General features: G+C 36.8%; 1 protein-coding gene across 2 annotated transcripts in view; it reads right to left on the bottom strand.

The window, feature by feature from the left end:
* brinp2.S (BMP/retinoic acid inducible neural specific 2 S homeolog) overlaps positions 1 to 17,450 on the bottom strand; it is a 109,899-nt gene that overhangs the window by 14,276 nt on the left and 78,173 nt on the right. For both annotated transcript variants that reach the window (XM_018260949.2, XM_041561500.1), the window contains exons 5-7: positions 17,223 to 17,328; positions 15,200 to 15,436; positions 6,641 to 6,863 (exon numbers count right to left, since the gene is read on the bottom strand). In XM_018260949.2, coding sequence (XP_018116438.1) covers positions 6,641 to 6,863; positions 15,200 to 15,436; positions 17,223 to 17,328 — 566 coding nt within the window. The remainder of the gene's footprint in view (positions 1 to 6,640; positions 6,864 to 15,199; positions 15,437 to 17,222; positions 17,329 to 17,450) is intronic.

Genomic DNA, 17,450 nt, shown 5'->3' with positions numbered 1-17,450 from the left:
CATGTAAGTACCACCCTGTGGATCATTTGTCTCTGACAAATAAAAGTTATTCTGTTTGACTCCAAGAACCTCTTGGTGTCCATTCTTTTCCTGTTTTATTGCACAGTAGCCGGTGGGAGTTAGAGTTATCATTTTATATTAATGTGAACCAAGTTCCCAATCACCAAAACCTTTTCAGCCTCCACATTACTTAACCCCCCTTCTATAATAAAGCTGCTGAAATCCAGTGACCTGTTACCTGTACAAAGTTCAAAGGGTAAGTCTGCTGCGTAAAAGCTGTAGAACCCAATTTCTTCACCCGTAATGGAAGATTTATAGGGGTATACTAGATAAGACCTCATCATCCTGTCCTTCTTCCTTCTACATCATCTTGTATGTTTTTAAACTAGAAGTTAATGGAGATTCCTAATATAACATGATATAGTAGCATATGTGCTTCATCTTTGAATGACAACATCAGAATTAAGGAGGGCAGGGGGAGTAGTGGGACCAGTGTTTTTAATCGTTCAGCATGAAGCACATAAATAAACAGATCAATAAGCCTTGGAGCCAGTGGTAAAGGCAGACTTCCCGTTGGAACATATATCTCCATATAAAACTAAGGTTAGGGTTGCTGCAACCAGTAACCAAAATAAGCTCTTTGAAGAAGCACTGCTTAACAAATAGTCTAGAAAGGTCACATTAAAGTCCAGTTTCTTTCAACATTAAGTAGGGGGAAAGATTATGAAACTCAGAAGAAACAAAAGGCTGTAGAATAAAATAGAAAAAAATTTAAAAAGTGGGATATATATATATATATATATATAATACAGTCTATCCTGAGAGTAAAATATGCATAAAGTCAGTTAATACAATTTAGTTAGCCTAGGCCTATAATGTGGAAAAACAATTAAATGAAATTCCAAGGCGAAATTGCATTACCTGATCTAGCAACATTACATCATCCCTATGAAGCTAGTAAAACAGTTACCACCATGCATGTTAATGAGTCTTAATTAAATAAACATGGGGCTCTACATAATACTGCTTCAAAAGAGATGAGCTCTGGCAACTGAACAGTGTTATTTAGTATTTTGACTATAACATGCAGGTAACTGTATAGCATAATACTTCAAAGTCTGCAGGATACAAGCATCAGCATTTCTTTTTAGTGATCAGCATTTCTAATATCCACAACCCACTCCTTGTCAGATTCCATCTCTCTCATTCTGCTCCCCACTCGTCATTCTTCTCTCAAAAAGCAACGTGTCTCACTCCAGTACTAGTGAGCTGCCTGTAAGGACACGCAAGGTTCTCAGCCCACTGAACAGTGTCGGCTTTAATTACAGAGCCTAAATATCCAGAATGTCCGTCTGCAAAATGGTAATCAGATGCTAAATTGCAACTGCCTATGTATTTATCACAACTCTTAAAGAGGTAGCACACCTTAAAATGAATCTTTTGTAACCTGTAGAGACCCTTATCCTTATGGTTGTTAAATAATATGCCTTTCCTGCTTGCCTCTTTATACAATGTGGAATTTAAAATGCTATCTAAGAGCAGTCATTGTTAATGTAGTCAGCCACGTGTCCTTTTAAAAAACATTTTAAATTAAAAAGATAACTAGTGAAAAACTGCTGGATCAACTGTTAATGATCACAATATTATATATAATGTTTCCACTATTGTCTGCTTTGTAGGAATTACTAAAATCCTAATTTCTACCCTACAGTGGGGAAGCAGGACTGGAGATATAAGTGAATCATGCTATATTTATTATTATTAACATGTATTTATATAGCGCCAACATATTGCGTAGCACTGTACTATAATTGTATATTAATCAGCCTTTTGGAAACAAGCAAAGTGCTGGAGTTAAAGTAGGGAAATATATCTTTAAATTTGGCAATTAAGCTGCATGTAAATACAAAAAATTTGCATTTTCATACAGCCTGTTTGAGTCATGTCCTCCTAACCTACCTTCTAATAGCTGCCTTTAAAAGGTATACAAGATTTATTTCTGTTTTCCCATTTGGCCTAATGTTAATGTGTCCAGACTCAATGGAGATCTACAATAAATTACTTAATGTGAAACTTAATGAGAGCTCTTATCTGAGCTGGATATTAGGGAGTTAATAGACAGAGACTCTAACCCTTAGCTTTATTCTGCTATACAGGCTAATATCTTAGAAACCCCTAATAATATAAAATTAATGTAAACTGCAAAAGCAGTTTGTAGTCAAGATAAGCATAAAGGCGTGGTTGATAAACCATAGAACATTTGATATTTCAGGGAATTCTGCTAATCTTCACCTTGCACTTGGTCCAGGTCTCCCAGTTCTAAAAATAATCTGGCATTTTTGGTTTTAAGACAAATGATTATTGGGTTCCAACTGATAATGACACAAGCAATAAAATGTATAGAGAGCAATCATTGCTGGCCCCCTTGACAGACAAAATAGAAAATATTGCTTTAGTCCATTTTATAAATGTGTCACCTAAGCCCATATTAAACAAAAGTTTTTGATGTTGCATTTACTGTGGTTTAAGGAAAAAAAAAAGAAAGATTCTGTTCTTACTGTACATTTTTTTCAATAGAAACCTAATTCCACACATTACTACATATTCTAATAAGATTCTCCACTATATGAACATACTTTTTATATAGGTAGTCCCAAGGAAACTAAATGTTTTTCCACAGGGGTAGAATTGTATTGGTTTGATGGGTCCTTGGGTAGTGATAAGTACATTCAGTAATCAGCTCTCTTGGGGACGCAGGCCAGCTTGCTCATTGCCAGTAAAATATTTATAACAGTAAACTGGGACATTTGGATCTATATACATACAAAAGAGGATAATACTAGAAAAAGGTCTAATTATACTGGAGATGTTGAGTCCTTGTTGCCATTCTGAAGAATGTTTCATTTCTGATAAAACATCTTTTTTTACCTGTTCATTTTGAGCTATTTGGAGTGAAGACTCAACTGCTGGACATTCTTTATATAACTCTGTGTTGTGTTTAGATATATATAAAATGGATCCTTCTCTGCCACGGCCAAGCCAACAAATACAGTTGAAATGCATTTTGTTTACCAATATAAGCAATACAGGGGATATATTTTCCTCACATAAGCTTTTAAAGATTCTAAATCTATTGGAGAGCTGAAGAAATTAAAAATATTTCTATAGGGAGGGTATCTACAGTAAAGACGTTGGCATGCTTAATGTATTTCCACTATGTTTGCAATAATAAATGAGTGTGTATTATTTCACAGCTTTATTGGCCATACCATGAGCATGGACCAGAGATAGAGTTTATTAATTAACTGGTGAGTTAAGACATAGCAGTAAGCCGTCTATTGCTTTGGCCTCATGTAGCAGAAGGCCAGTGTTGAAGATTAACCTTATTGTCAGATGTTATCAAACTGCTGTTGGCATAACATTTGAAGGTTATAAGGTCTGTAGCTCCAAAAACTGAAAGTCGTTTTTTAGACAAAGCGTTGTTACTATATATGTTTAGCTCCTGATAAACGAAGGTCAGATGTTATTTATGGCTTGCAGCACATCTGTAGGGTGAAAACTAACCTTATACAAAAAGGGCTGTATTTGCTACAAGATATTTTATTTTTAAGTCAGTAGGACAGACAAGCAACATTAGAAAATATATAGTTTCCCTTGGTGTTAAAGGGCCATTAAAGTTTGCTTCCATATAATACAGCTGCTGCCAATTTTAGAACAACAAATGTGTGAGTGTATTAAAGGGGTGGTTCACCTTTAAGGTAACTTTTATAATGTTATAGAACAGCCAATTCTAAGCAACTTTTCAATTGGTTTTCATTATTTAATTTTTTTTAGTTTTATAGTTATTTGCCTTTTTCTTCTGACTCTTTGCATCTTTCAAAGGGGCGTCGCTGACTCCCTTCTAAAAAACAAATGCTCTGTAAGGCTAAAAATGTATTGTTATTGTTACTTTTTATTACTGATCCTCTATTCAGGCTCTCTCCTATTCATATTCCAGTCTCTTATTCCAATCAATATATGGTTGCTAGGGTAATTTGGACCCTAGTTACCAGATTGGTTAGGATGCAAATTCAAGAGCTGCTGAATAAAAAGCTAAATAACTCAAAAACCTTCAATAATAAAAAATCAACAAATTGCTAAATTGTCTCAGAATATCACTCTCTACATCATACTCAAAGTTATCTCAAAGTTGAACAACCCCTTTAATAGGGTAGCAGGTAGTAAGTGACCCCCAGTCATTTAGAAGTTTGGTGCTTAAAAACAGATCATTAGATTATTTCAAGTGGAATATCTAATCTGGCTCAAGTAATACAAAAGGTTATTACAGTATAAGGAACATCATTCCCCTATTCTGGCTACAGGAAACATGGGACTATTGACTTCATTATATGACAACCCTGCTCAAAAGTACTGTGTCCAATTTAATATTCTCTGGCCCAGTCACCGACCTTTACATGTCTCCCAACATTTTTGGTTTGAAACTTTTAGACCATGCTCTATCCCCAGTCATATCTTTTCAGATAGACCATTCCCATTTTGGGGTTAGTTAATCAAGAATATCCTGGCTAAATAGCAACAACGGGGAAGCACATTTTCTCAGTTACAGAAGGATGATAGTGTATAATACCTTAAATGAGTCCCATTATGAAGAGACATTTCCTTACAGAATATCCTATACAAAACAAAAACACTGTGTGCAAACTGGCGGTTTACTAGTTATAGAGAGTGGATTATAATTTAGATCGACCCTTACAAAGCAACATATAGTGAAGATAAAACATACTATTGTATGTACAGTAACTCCAGAAGAACTGTGTATTCTGTTTGTGTGAACAATGACCATAAAGCTAACCATAATACCAGTGTGCAGAAATCATTCATTTTGAGTGCAACACATTTTTTAAAGTAAATTCATGAATCCTCTATGGCACTCCAGGCCATCTCAGAGGAGATGAAGAACGATTATATTATTATATTATAACAACCCTATTTTTTTGTAGCTCAGCTAAACAATCAGGACTTTACATGAACTCAAAATCAATTCTAAAAGGCTCTAAATAGAGATGTGGGTGTTATTTTCTTATATTTATTTTATCCATTGTTTGTCTTCCTGTGGGCTAAAGAACTACCTCCTGCTTCTCCTTGTTTTGTTATATATAGTTGTGTTTGAACATTGCCTATGTGTTTGGAAAAATGCCTAGGCTTACATTTTATGACCCCATCAAGTATTAAGGCTCCACATTTAGCTTTGGACAGGTTGATTTGCAGTGTGCAAATCTAATTCAGGAGACAGTACTATATAATTAGTATAGTGCTAGTGTTTAGTCTGCCATTGTGCAAGTAATCTAGCTTGATCAAGTGATGGATTTGTGGGGAATGTGCGGTGTTCTGCCATTTATTACCTTCAAGAGCTCCTGCTAAAGAAACCTTTACACACCTCAAACAGGGGCTCCTCCCCTTCTATTAAGTACCAGTTACCCAATGGTAGGTATCTGGTCAGGTTTCCTTTCACAGCAAAAATTTTTTTTTCTTTAGGCCCTTTTCTATAAAGTGTCACTTCACTGTCAGACTGTGAGGCTTTTGGACAAGTGTTTTATCAGCTATGGCAACTGGTCTATCTGCAGCTTCACTTTGGGAAAAATAGATCATCAAACCCATTTGTGATAATACATATAAATGTGTGCGCTTTTCTCTCTAAAACTCTTAATAATAAGTTAGGCATATTTGAAGATCATGTAAAATGTTAGTAGACTTATTTAGACATGTGTACATCTTCTTTGAAAACCACCTTATAATAATTGGCTAGGGGCTTTCTATTTAGCTGTAAAATGTGAAGAATTTTAGAGTTCTAGCTCATAATTTACCTCTGCTCCTTATTGACAAGTGAATGTCTCAACAAATGACACAGTGTTTTAGACAATATGTAATGCTGGATATACTCCACCCTGGACCATACTAGTAAAGAACTAAATACTGAAGATACCTCTATTAACATTGTGTGAATTTGTAACTTCCAGATGACCAGTAATAAAATGGCATCAACCAATTCTGGATATATAATGTTGAGATACAATTCGGTCATTTATTAAACATTGTATGCATTGATTTCTACCTCTCTCTATGTAGAGTTTGTTTTAATGTTGATTAGCCCAGTAGGTTATGTGGTTATTAGTACTGACAGTATGTAGTCCAAAACTGTCAGACAGCTCTCCCAAGGGGGATCCAAGATGTAAATTGCCCACGAGTAGATGTCAATAATCAGAAATAAAATACAATTGAGCCTTTCACATTCAAGACACTTAGAAGAGCCTTACCCTTGTTCAAGTATTGACAAAGTAGAAACTGCTGCAACCTAACGACGTGTGCACATGAATGAATGGGTGATTGACTCATCTAAGCCTAAAGCAAGGATATATCAACATTTTCCATACATGTGGCTCTTGAAAGCACTTAAGCAAGTGACATCCATTTTCTGAATCGTGAATAAATGGACTTGTGGGAATCTTTAATCAAAAGAATACAGTGCAAGTGTGAAAGTTATTAATAGCTTAATATCTCACTTTCTAGTACAATACTCGATGCTCAGACCCTGTAAGGAAACACATGTTATCAGGCATGACTATGACATTCATGTTTGTACCTCTCTCTGAGTAGGGTGTACTGAGGCTGGCGACTGCAGTAATTGCTGAGGTTAATCAGACGCCGCATTTGGCGTTCAGATCTAGTCACAAATTGCTTGAAGCTGGTTCGTAGCTGCTCATAACGCCGAATAAGGGCAGGATCAGCATTCCAGAGCTTAGACACAGCAGAGCTATTAAGGAAGCGGTCTGTTGGTAGATTCTTCAGAAAGGAACGGAATTCCACTGAAAGAACAATAAAAAATGGGCTAATCTTATGCCTTTAATAATTCAGAGGTGATCACACTAATTACTCTAAAATTAGACGCTGGTCCATCATGTTCATCTTTGTAAATCCTACCTAACTTAACAGTATACATAATATATAATAGATTATGAACAGGCTCAGACCACTACCAAATGTTTAATAAAATGACTTGTCCTGTTATTGTTTATATATATTCAGCACTGGCTAGTGCCGCTAGAGTGTTTTATCAAATGGAAGTCTTATTGCAGCATCTTACAGCCACTTCAGTCTATAAGAGACAGCAATAAAACTTCAATTTTGAAGATGAAATGCTACTCTGGCCTAACTGTACCATGCTCAACATACCTAAATAGCAGCAGGCTTTTTTATTGTTTTAATATACATGTTTATGCTTGTGTGTATATTAGGGATGCACCGAATCCAGGATTCGGTTCGGGATTCAGCCTTTTTCAGCAGGATTCAGATTCGGCCGAATCCTTGTGCCTGGCCGAACCAAATCCAAATCCCAATTTACATATGCATATTGTGGGGAGGGCGGGATTTCACGTGACTTTTTATTACAAAACAAGAAAGAAAACCAATTTTTTCCACTTTTTCCTTTCCCACCCCTAATTTGCATATGCAAATTAGGATTAGGATTCGGTTCGGTATTCTGCCGAATCTTCCAAGATGGATTTGGGGATTTGGCCGAATCCAAAATAGTGTATATACAGTATATGTATATATATGTATCTGTTGCTTTGTGTGTGAAACAGTGTTTCAGAGTCCTAAGACACAGCTTATTGTTTATCTATAAAATGTTATGCTTGCACAATCGCAAAAGTCCTCTTACAAGGTTAGTGATTGCTCAGCACAAACCGACCCTTATAAAATGGGGACTACAGAACGAAACTCCTTGCTGTTCATATGACATAACTGTATATTACAAAATACACACCTGTGTTCAACATGAGCAAAAGAAATAGGATTTGCAAAGGTATTTTTCCTGTATTTTATGGATGGCTTTGCTCGTCTGTTTTATACATTTGATAAATTATTCCCTGCAGTAAAATAAGTTTCATAAAATAGCCACATGGAAGGTGTATGCTTTTGCGTCTTCCCATCAACATACGCAAAAGCACAATAGTGAGGAAGGGTGATTTACTGCAGCCAATTTTACGAAGATGATATTTGCGTTGTGCCATTCCAAGACATATAGACTAAAACAAACAGATATTTTTTCCTATTATTGCTACAGGCACAATGATTTAGGATAGTGTACATTCATTTTCAACATTCAAAAGTTTGAATCTAAAGGAAACCCTGTCCTGTTCCCTAAACCTATAACTAGACATTGAGGTCAGTAAACAATACTTACTGACCGGTTGCTATGGATTACTAGACCTGTAGCAAACTTTGTACCATTTATTACATTAAACCCATGGTACTTTGGTGTTCATATTAAGTCATGTTTCAAAAGTGTTATTATGCTATGGGATCTGTTATCCGGAAACCCATTATCCATAAAGCTCTTTATTATGGAAAGGCCGTCTTCCATAGACTCCATTATTTCCAAATATTCCAAATTTTAAATATGATATCCTTTTTCTCTGTAATAATAAAACAGTGTCTTTGTACTGAGTCTAAACTAAGATATAATGAATTCTTATTGGATGTGAAACCAGCCTATTGGGTTATTTAAGGGGCAGATTTATCAAAGGTCGAGGTGAATTTTTGAATTTAAAAAATTCGAATCTCAAGCTATTTTTTGTGTACTTCGACTAGGGAATAGTCCAAATTCGATTTGAATTTGAAAAAAATTCAAAAATGAGAATATCGAAATTTATCATGTACTGTCTCTTTAAAAATTCGATGTCGACCATTCGCCATCTAAAACCTGCTGAATTGCTGTTTTAGCCTATGAGGGACCTCCTAGAACCTATTTGGAGTAAATTTTTTGGGAAAAACTTTGAATCGAATTTGATCGAATGCGCTATTACTTCAATTCGTACAATTCAAATTCGGCCGAATACGGACCTACTCGATTGAAAACGGACCTATTCAGCCAAAAAAAACTTTTACTTAATTTCGGTTGGTCTTTTTCTATCGGAATTTTGAAGTTTTTCAAATTCGAAATTCGACCCTTGATAAATATGCACCTTAATGTTTATATGATTTTCTAATAGACTTAAGGGGAACTATTGCAAAAATGAAAATTTAATATTAGCTTCAGCATACTGAAATAAGAAACTTTCTAAACACAATCAATTAAATATTCGGTACCGTTTCTGAAATAATCAAGTTTATCTTCACTATTCTGTTTCTCCTCATTCTGTCTTAATTCAGGAGTTGGGTGTCAGATGGATGATCCAATATATTTTATAGGGGCTCCTTTTGCCTAGAACTCTATTCACTCTATTCATTCTATTCCATTTCTTGTGATTCTAATCACGAGAAATCCTGTCTCTCTACATGCAGAATTTGAGTAAAAGTTATTTTGTTCGATTTTGTTTGTACTGGAATCAGTTATTTGAGTGAGCGCTAATACATCTGCTAGGAAAGGGAGCCCCCTATAAGATATATTGGATCATTCAACTTGATTATTATATAAGCTTGATTATTTCAGAAACAATGCAGAATATTTAATTGATTGTATTTAGAAAGTTTCTTATTTCAGCATGAGGAATCGTATATAAAATTTTCATTATCGTGATAGTTCCCCTGAAGATCCAAATTACAGAAAGATCCCTTATCCGGAAAACCTCAGGTCCTGCGCATTCTGGATAACAGGCCCTATACCTGTACTCTGTTACTATACTCAGCACAGCATTTTTTAAAAATGGCAATACCTCTAGGCATAACCAGTATGTACCACATTTTGGGGGAATGTCATATTTTGTCCTTTCTTGAATATACAGGTATGGGATCCTTTATCCGGAAACCCATTATGAAGAAAGCTCAGCATTACTGGAAGACCATCTCCCATGGACTCAATTTTAATCAAATAATTACATTTTTTGAAATGATTGCCTTTTTCTCTGTAATAAAAAAACCTCTATTTTGTACTTGATCCCAACTAAGATACAATTCATCCTTATTGGTAGGAAGTCAATTCTATTGGGTTTAATATTTACATGATTTTCTAAAAAACCTCAGATTCAGAGCATTCTGAACAGGTTCCATACCTGTATAAGAACATATTTCCAGGGACTCAGGCAGTGTTTGAAGGTAGACAGGGAATATTGCAAGAGGTTGTTTATACCAGTTTATTCATAACGTTCCTAACAGCATCTACAGCCTATTAGTATGAGGTCTTTCTCAAACTGTAGCTGTCAAATATCTCCTCTACATCCATACAATTTAAGTCACATCAGCATGCTACTGTTGCCATGGCAGCACAATCTAGATTATTAACGGGACAGCTGCTATGTGCAGAACATTTCAGATGCTTTGGGCCCTTTACTGAGTGACAAGGAACACTGTAGGAGTTAGGTTATCCCCAGTGAGTTGAAAATATGTAATGGACAGGATAACCTTTTTAAAAAAAAGAAATGATTGGAAAATACACATGGAAACTAACTGTATTGCTAGATATTGCAGATGTTCCCGGACAAATTCTGACTTTGAGCAATAACAAGGATAAATGAAGTGCCTTTCATGGGTATTTTTGCCTTCACGATTCAGTTATAACACACAACATAAGGATAAATAGTTAATGCCTCAAGGAATATATAGCTAATAATATATTAATAATATATTGCTTGGCTTGATAGAAACATAGATATATTTGAAGACTACTACTGTCCATAGATCATGTCTATCCTATAATAAATCAAAACTTCCTAAGTGAGGACATGCCCTTGGGCTATGTTCCCCATAGTCTGTACTTTGCGATTAGGGGTGATATATATTCTCTCCTTTGTTTTTGAGGACCAGAGTGTTTGGATGACTGTGCAATGAATCCTAAAATGTAGGACAAACAGTCCTTTAGTTTTGCACCACTGTATCTTAATTAGAAAGTATAAGGACCTCTCTGTTTACTGTTGTTTACTTTCTTTTTCTCTTCTGTTAATTTGGCAGGTTCAGAATTCCTTTGCAGCCTTCATTGGATTCCAGAATCTAGGTTTGGACAAAGTCAGGCCACACTCAAAAGCATTAGTGACTTTTATAGCACCTAGAAACAGAATTGTTTCATTCAGTATCACAGTTTCCGTGGTTTCTTGTGTTCTCATTCAGCTTTTTGTCTATAAACATCTCAGTGCATTATTTAACAAGTAGTATTGAATGTTTTTGGCACGGAAAAAGGTGTACGACATATATTTTTCAAATCTGATAAATAGGAACTAGAATCTCTTTCAGAGACAATGAGCAACCATATATTTCAATATGTCAGGGCATTCTAAATAAAGGATAATTCATTCCTACTGCCTACAATAGCTATCTGCGTAATACATTTGCTTTAGGGAGAGACACAGGAACAGGGGCTAAAAATATACATAGCAAATACAACGCAAAAAACTTCCCCGATTCAAGAACTTAAAATTGCATCAAAGATAAGCTGGAAATGTTAACTTCATGGTGGCTTACCATGTAAGATCTGCTAGTTTGGAGAGGTTGCCATATGAGAGATCTTTGTCCAAGTTGGTCACCCAGATGCAGGGGCTAACTGGGCTTATCAGATATTGAATCATGCTGTCCAGTGGGTGGGGACTGCATGAAAGCATCAGTGTGGTGCTTGATGGGATTTAAAATCGGTGTGATATCTGCCTGTTTTGTAACCAGGTTTTGGCCAGTCATTCTCCACTGAGGCCCTATATATATGGTTAGTTAGTAATGAGTCCAAATGGCAATGGAAGCTGTCTAGAGTAGGGATGGGCGAATTTGACCCATTTCGGCAAAAATTTGCCACCGGCGAAATGTCACAGACGCCCATTAAAGTCTACGGGCGTCAAAAAAATTTGTTGTGCGGCGAAATTTTTTTGACGCACGTCTTTTTATTTTGACGCTCAATGCCATACAAGTCTATGGGCGGCATTTTTTCGGCGAAACAAGGCAAAAAAATTCGCCCATCCCTAGTCTAGAGTGTTTTACTGCCCCATGGCGCCAAATCACAAAAGAGAATGGCAGTAAAGACATATGTTCATTAAAGTTGCTTCTGGATTGTCATGGTATGATGGTCACCAATAAGGCTGATGGCTCTGATAGAATCATTTAGCTGGTCGGAGAAGCACCCAAATCCTACTCCCACTCATTCCAGAAATACAAAACGAATGATATTCAATACCATTTTATAATACATTCCTCACCAAGAGACTCACTCGACTATCTCCTCAGAATTGACTTATTTACAGTAAAACCAAAGTATTCCTCATTCACATGCAGATGACTAATTCCTCTATCCTAAGTCTCCTTCTTCCTGCCTTGATAATTTTGTTACTGCCTCCTCCTCTAGAGAGACTAAGCCCCTCTGCTATTGGTATCTTTAGTACAGCTACTCATAAAGCCAATAGCTTAGAAACTCATTCTCATGATTTTCTAAGCCTTTCATTCCATTGTACATCTATATATCTTCTATTGTGTATCCATACATTCCTAGCAGACTTCTCTGTTCTTCCAATAGCCATGGCTTGGTCACACCACCCACTTTCACTGTTGTTTCCTACTTTACACTTTTGCTCTTTTTCTGCTCCTTACCTCTAAAATTCCATACATTAAGGGGCACATTTACTAAGCTCGAGTGAAGGATTCGAAGTAAAAAAACTTTGAATTTCGAAGGTTTTTTTTGGGTACTTCGACCATCGAATAGGTTATTTCGACCTTCGACTACGACTTCGACTTAATCGAACGATTCGAACTAAAAATCGCTCGACTATTCGACCATTCGATAGTCACAGTACTGTATCTTTAAAAAAAACTTAATTAACCCTCGATATTCGACCCTTAGTAAATGTGCCTCTAATTCTTCCACAGGGAATCCTGCATCAAGCTCTTGAAGTTTAAGACCAAAGACTACCTCTTGTAGCAATGCCATTACATGTAACCCTTTACACTTATGAGTCAATGCCAACCACTGTAATCTTCTGCACTTATTTTCATGTTTCTGTCTGCAAATTACCCAACCCACTTAGACTTTAAGCATTATGAGACCACCTTCCTTTTTCTCTTAATGCATTATCTTGAAAGCAAGTATTTTTGTATTTATATATTCTATTATTGTATCGATCTCCCTCTATTCTAATATTGTATTATTTTATTGTGCAGTGTTGTATACACAAGTAGCACTCTGTAAATTAAAATGTATTTACATATTTCCATTTTGGGAAGGAAATGATTCCATTAAACAATCCAGTATAGCATTAGTTGTTCTCCCAGCAATGCACACAGCACCCACTCCCTTCTAACATCATTGAGTAAATGCTAAAGACTCACACTGGCTGGCTAAAATATTCTGCTGTGTATCAGCCTTGGCAACAGTCAACATATTACTCCTTCCTAGTCTGCTCACCAGGACATGCTGCTGGTCATTAACAAATTAAAGGTCAATCATTTACAAATTTAAGTTTGATCAGTTTGATTTGACAAATACATTTTTAATGGATGTGATCTGTTTGGGCTTTGCTAAAGCATTTTCATACAGTACCACACAGGTTACAGATTACATTTAGGAAAATTGCTCTGGAACATAGTATTTGTACCTGTATAGAGAACTGGCTAAAAGACAGACTACAAAGAGTGGTAAATGGAACATTTTCTAATTGGATCACAGGTGTTAGTGGTGTACCACAGGAGCTATACTTGGCCCTTTGCTGTTCAACATATTTTTATTAATGAGCTGGGCATTGAAATTTTGCTAAACTTTCCATCCAACCTCCCACACAGGTTTCCACTTTACATTTGATTCAATGGAAGAACAAGGTAGACAACTGGTAAATGAGGCTCAATGTTGATAAATACAATTTTATACATTTGGGCAGAAATAATATACATGCTAGGTATACACTAAATTGAATTGTTAGGTGGTCTCCTTAACTGAGAAGAATTTGGGGATTAATGTGGATATCTGACTTGAAATCAAATTAGGAACAAGTCAATGTTAATAAAGCTAATCAAGTACTTTCTTATATAAAGGCATTGATCCGAGAGACAAAAACCTAATTTTGCCTCTTTCTAGATCAATAGCAATGCCTCATCTTAAGAGTAGTGCGATTTTGGGCACTAGTCCACAGGAAAATATTATTGAGCTGGAAAGAGTCCAAAGGCATGCAACTAGGAAATGTGTTGTTTCTTTGGAGAAAGGGCACTTGCAAGGGGACATGAATGTTCTTGACAAATATATTAGAGGTCATTATAGACAGAAAGTGGGAGAACAAAGGACAAGATGCAGAATTTTCACCTAAAGAAAAATAAATGGTACTTTATGATGAGGGCACTGAAGCTGTGGAATGCTTTGCATGGTGATATTAAATCCCCTTAAAGTGGACCTGTCACCCAGACACAAAAATCCGTATACTAAAAGTCCTTTTCAAATTAAACATGAAATCCAATTTGTATTTTTTATTGAAGCATTCAGAGCTGTTGTAAGCTCATTTAAAAATCTCAGCTGTCAATCAAATATTGTCTGCCCCTCCTCTATGCCAGTGGCATAGAGGCGGGGCAGACAATTACTTTCACTTTCCATTCAGCACTTCCTAGATGTCACTGCTCTCCCTGCATTCCCCCATTCTCTTTACCGTTTCATTGTGTAGCCAGGGCAAGGAAATGGACATCAGGTCCCCCATTCTGGTGCACAAACAAGATTCTGAGATGATGCAAGACTTGTCTTAATAACAGTGTCCACAAAATGGCTCCTGCCTGCTTGTTATAATTATGAATCCCCAGACTGAAGGAAACAAGATTCAAATAATTTATATAGTGTAATTTAAGTTCATTTTGCTTGACTAATGTGATAAAATAGGATTTGGATTTTTTTTTTTGGGTGACGGGTCCCCTTTAAAGTGTTTAAGAGGGGCTTAGGTGTCTTCAGTGCGGCTAACATGTGACGGCACCACTCCATGCTCCTCCAGCAACTGTCACCATTCCCCCACCACCACTATGAGCAACACCTTTGCTTGGACCATCCTGACCCACCCCTGACTTGTGCACCTAATCCCCCTACAGTGAGACAGCAGCGCATCTGGAAGTAGGTGTTCCAGTCTTAAAGAAGGGTCTGAACCTAAGGTAATGAAAGCAGAAGGGGAACATGCCCAGTGGTCCCTTCAGATGTCATAGAGGAATCTGTATACTAAAAAAATATAGAAAAAAACAAATCACAGCAGAAGTGTAATGTTATTCTCACCTGATTCCTCAAATTCCTTATTTTGACTGGCACTCTGTTCCTCTGCCTGTGCCAGGCTCTTCTCCAGAAGGTGGATTTCCTCTTTTGGACAGTTGCATTGTGGGTAGGCAGGATCACAACGGCACCAGCATTCTCCCCCACGGCACTCCAGTTCCCCCTGGGAATTACAGGAAATGTAGGACAATGCAGCCCTCACAAACCTTGCACGTAGGTATTGAGGAAGCAGCGCCTGTAGCCCTTGATTGGGAGAGAAATGTGGATATAATACATTTAATTAAAAAAGACCTTTCTATCTCAGTGAAGCGACTCCTGTACTACTGTACATACAAAATAATGCTACAAGAGACACTGTAAGCGTACATAATCCAACTGTCAAACAAGCAGAGCCTGTATCTAGAATATGTCATGCATTTATTCATACCCCTGTATACTGTACCTATTTTTGGCTTTGTTTGCTGTACAGCTTTAGCTGGAGCCAAGGACCTACAGTTAATTGCAGCAGCTAGAAAACGGATGGCTGTTTGCTAAGGGATGCTAGAAATGTCATTATAGATACCATTTTTTTTCCTTTTGGCAAACAGATAGGCATACAATAAACAGCAAGTAATTGAGCATTCACATCATGCTCCCAGTCACCTGCAACTGCCACACAAACAGCAGATTTAAATCATGACTTTCTAAGTGCCCAGTGTTGGAGTGTGGTCCTGTAAACAGATAAATCCACTGAATTGAAAAGCAATTTAGTGGCAGTAAATCAGCGGTGAGCCTAGTTTTATAGTTGCGGCCATATGTGGTGATGTTCTGTGTATATACATGATAAGGTGAAGTGGGGTAAATGCGAGTGCTCTGAACATGAAAGGTTTCATCAATGTTTCAGTAGGCAATGAATCTTAAAATCCCTTTGTACTCTTTTATATGGTAAAAACATGTCAGCGTTTAAAGATGTTCAAAAACTGCATTTATCTGCAGTTTTACACAACAGCTAGAAACCATTAGGGTGACCAGGCCGTGGGTATTTTAAGCAAACGACACAGCTGCTTTTTTTTTCTGAATGCATTATTAATTGTACAAAGGGATAGCAGTACCGGCTTTCCCAGAATTGCCTATGAAATCATTCTCCACCACGGTAATTCTCATGTGTGCTCTCTTTAACTGCTCTACTTATGTATGTAATTGAACTTTAGAATTGAATCATGCCTTTTACTTCCAGAGGGGACACAAATGAAGCATTTGACATATCAGCCCCTACATTGTTTGCCAAAATAAAGCACACAAAATGTGTGAGGGAAAGCTCACCTTTACCAGTTATTTAGATGACTGATTTGCAGATTTAATGTTGGTTCAATTAGTGTTATTTAAATGGCTGTGCTGCTCTACAAAGTGAAATGTAAAACAGATGGATGTTAGATCCAGAAATGTTATAAATGGCTACGCCAAACACACCCTTGGATAGCCAAATCACCACTAGTGCATTAATAAGCCAACCCCTTTTGTGGGACACAATTCAGGATTTGATTCTAAATAGGCACCACTGTATATAGGTATAGGTTAGATGTTTGAGGCTATTAATTTATAGCTTCTATTGTTCAAGGTAAGCATCACCTGCAGTACTCGTGAGGGTATCACCAGCTGCCCAGACTTCATACTTTAACTGCAATACGATGTTTATTTGTGCACAATACACTAGAAGTAGCGACAATATCTGATGTTGGGAAAATGGATGCCAATGGAGTGCCATATACATACATAAAGTACATTAAGACATATTCTATGTTTGTGATAGTCAAACATAATATGCAAAGGTAGGCGTTAATTACATAAAAACATAGGCATTTGATTTGACATAGCCCAGCAGCCCAGTTTGTCACAATCCAGTAGCACATAGCATTGGAATGTTTATATGATTTATTGTTCCGCTATGGAAGACAGTTCATGCATCATGTATGCTCTGAATCCTGCCGTGCATTCTCATTATTTGCCTGTGCAAGTTATTTTTTTCAGGTATTTTTTTTAAAATCCTTACCAAGAAGCTGAACCCGACTTTCTGGGCCCATTACTAGCACAGAGCTGACTGAATCCAGGTTGTCATAATTGCTGCAGCCCAAAGGTCCAGTCCTTGTCTCTGTCACCTGCATAAAGAAATGAGTGCTATGAGCAGGCAACTACAAAAACCCAATACATGGCAATATACTGTACATATTACAGTCTACATCTATTCCCAAACTGCTTCACTTGTCTTGTGGCATTGACT

The sequence above is a fragment of the Xenopus laevis genome, chromosome 4S, assembly GCF_017654675.1.
Source record: "Xenopus laevis strain J_2021 chromosome 4S, Xenopus_laevis_v10.1, whole genome shotgun sequence".
Lineage (NCBI taxonomy): Eukaryota > Metazoa > Chordata > Amphibia > Anura > Pipidae > Xenopus > Xenopus laevis.
Note: the sequence above shows the minus strand (reverse complement) of the source record. Positions and strands in the feature narration are given on the sequence as shown.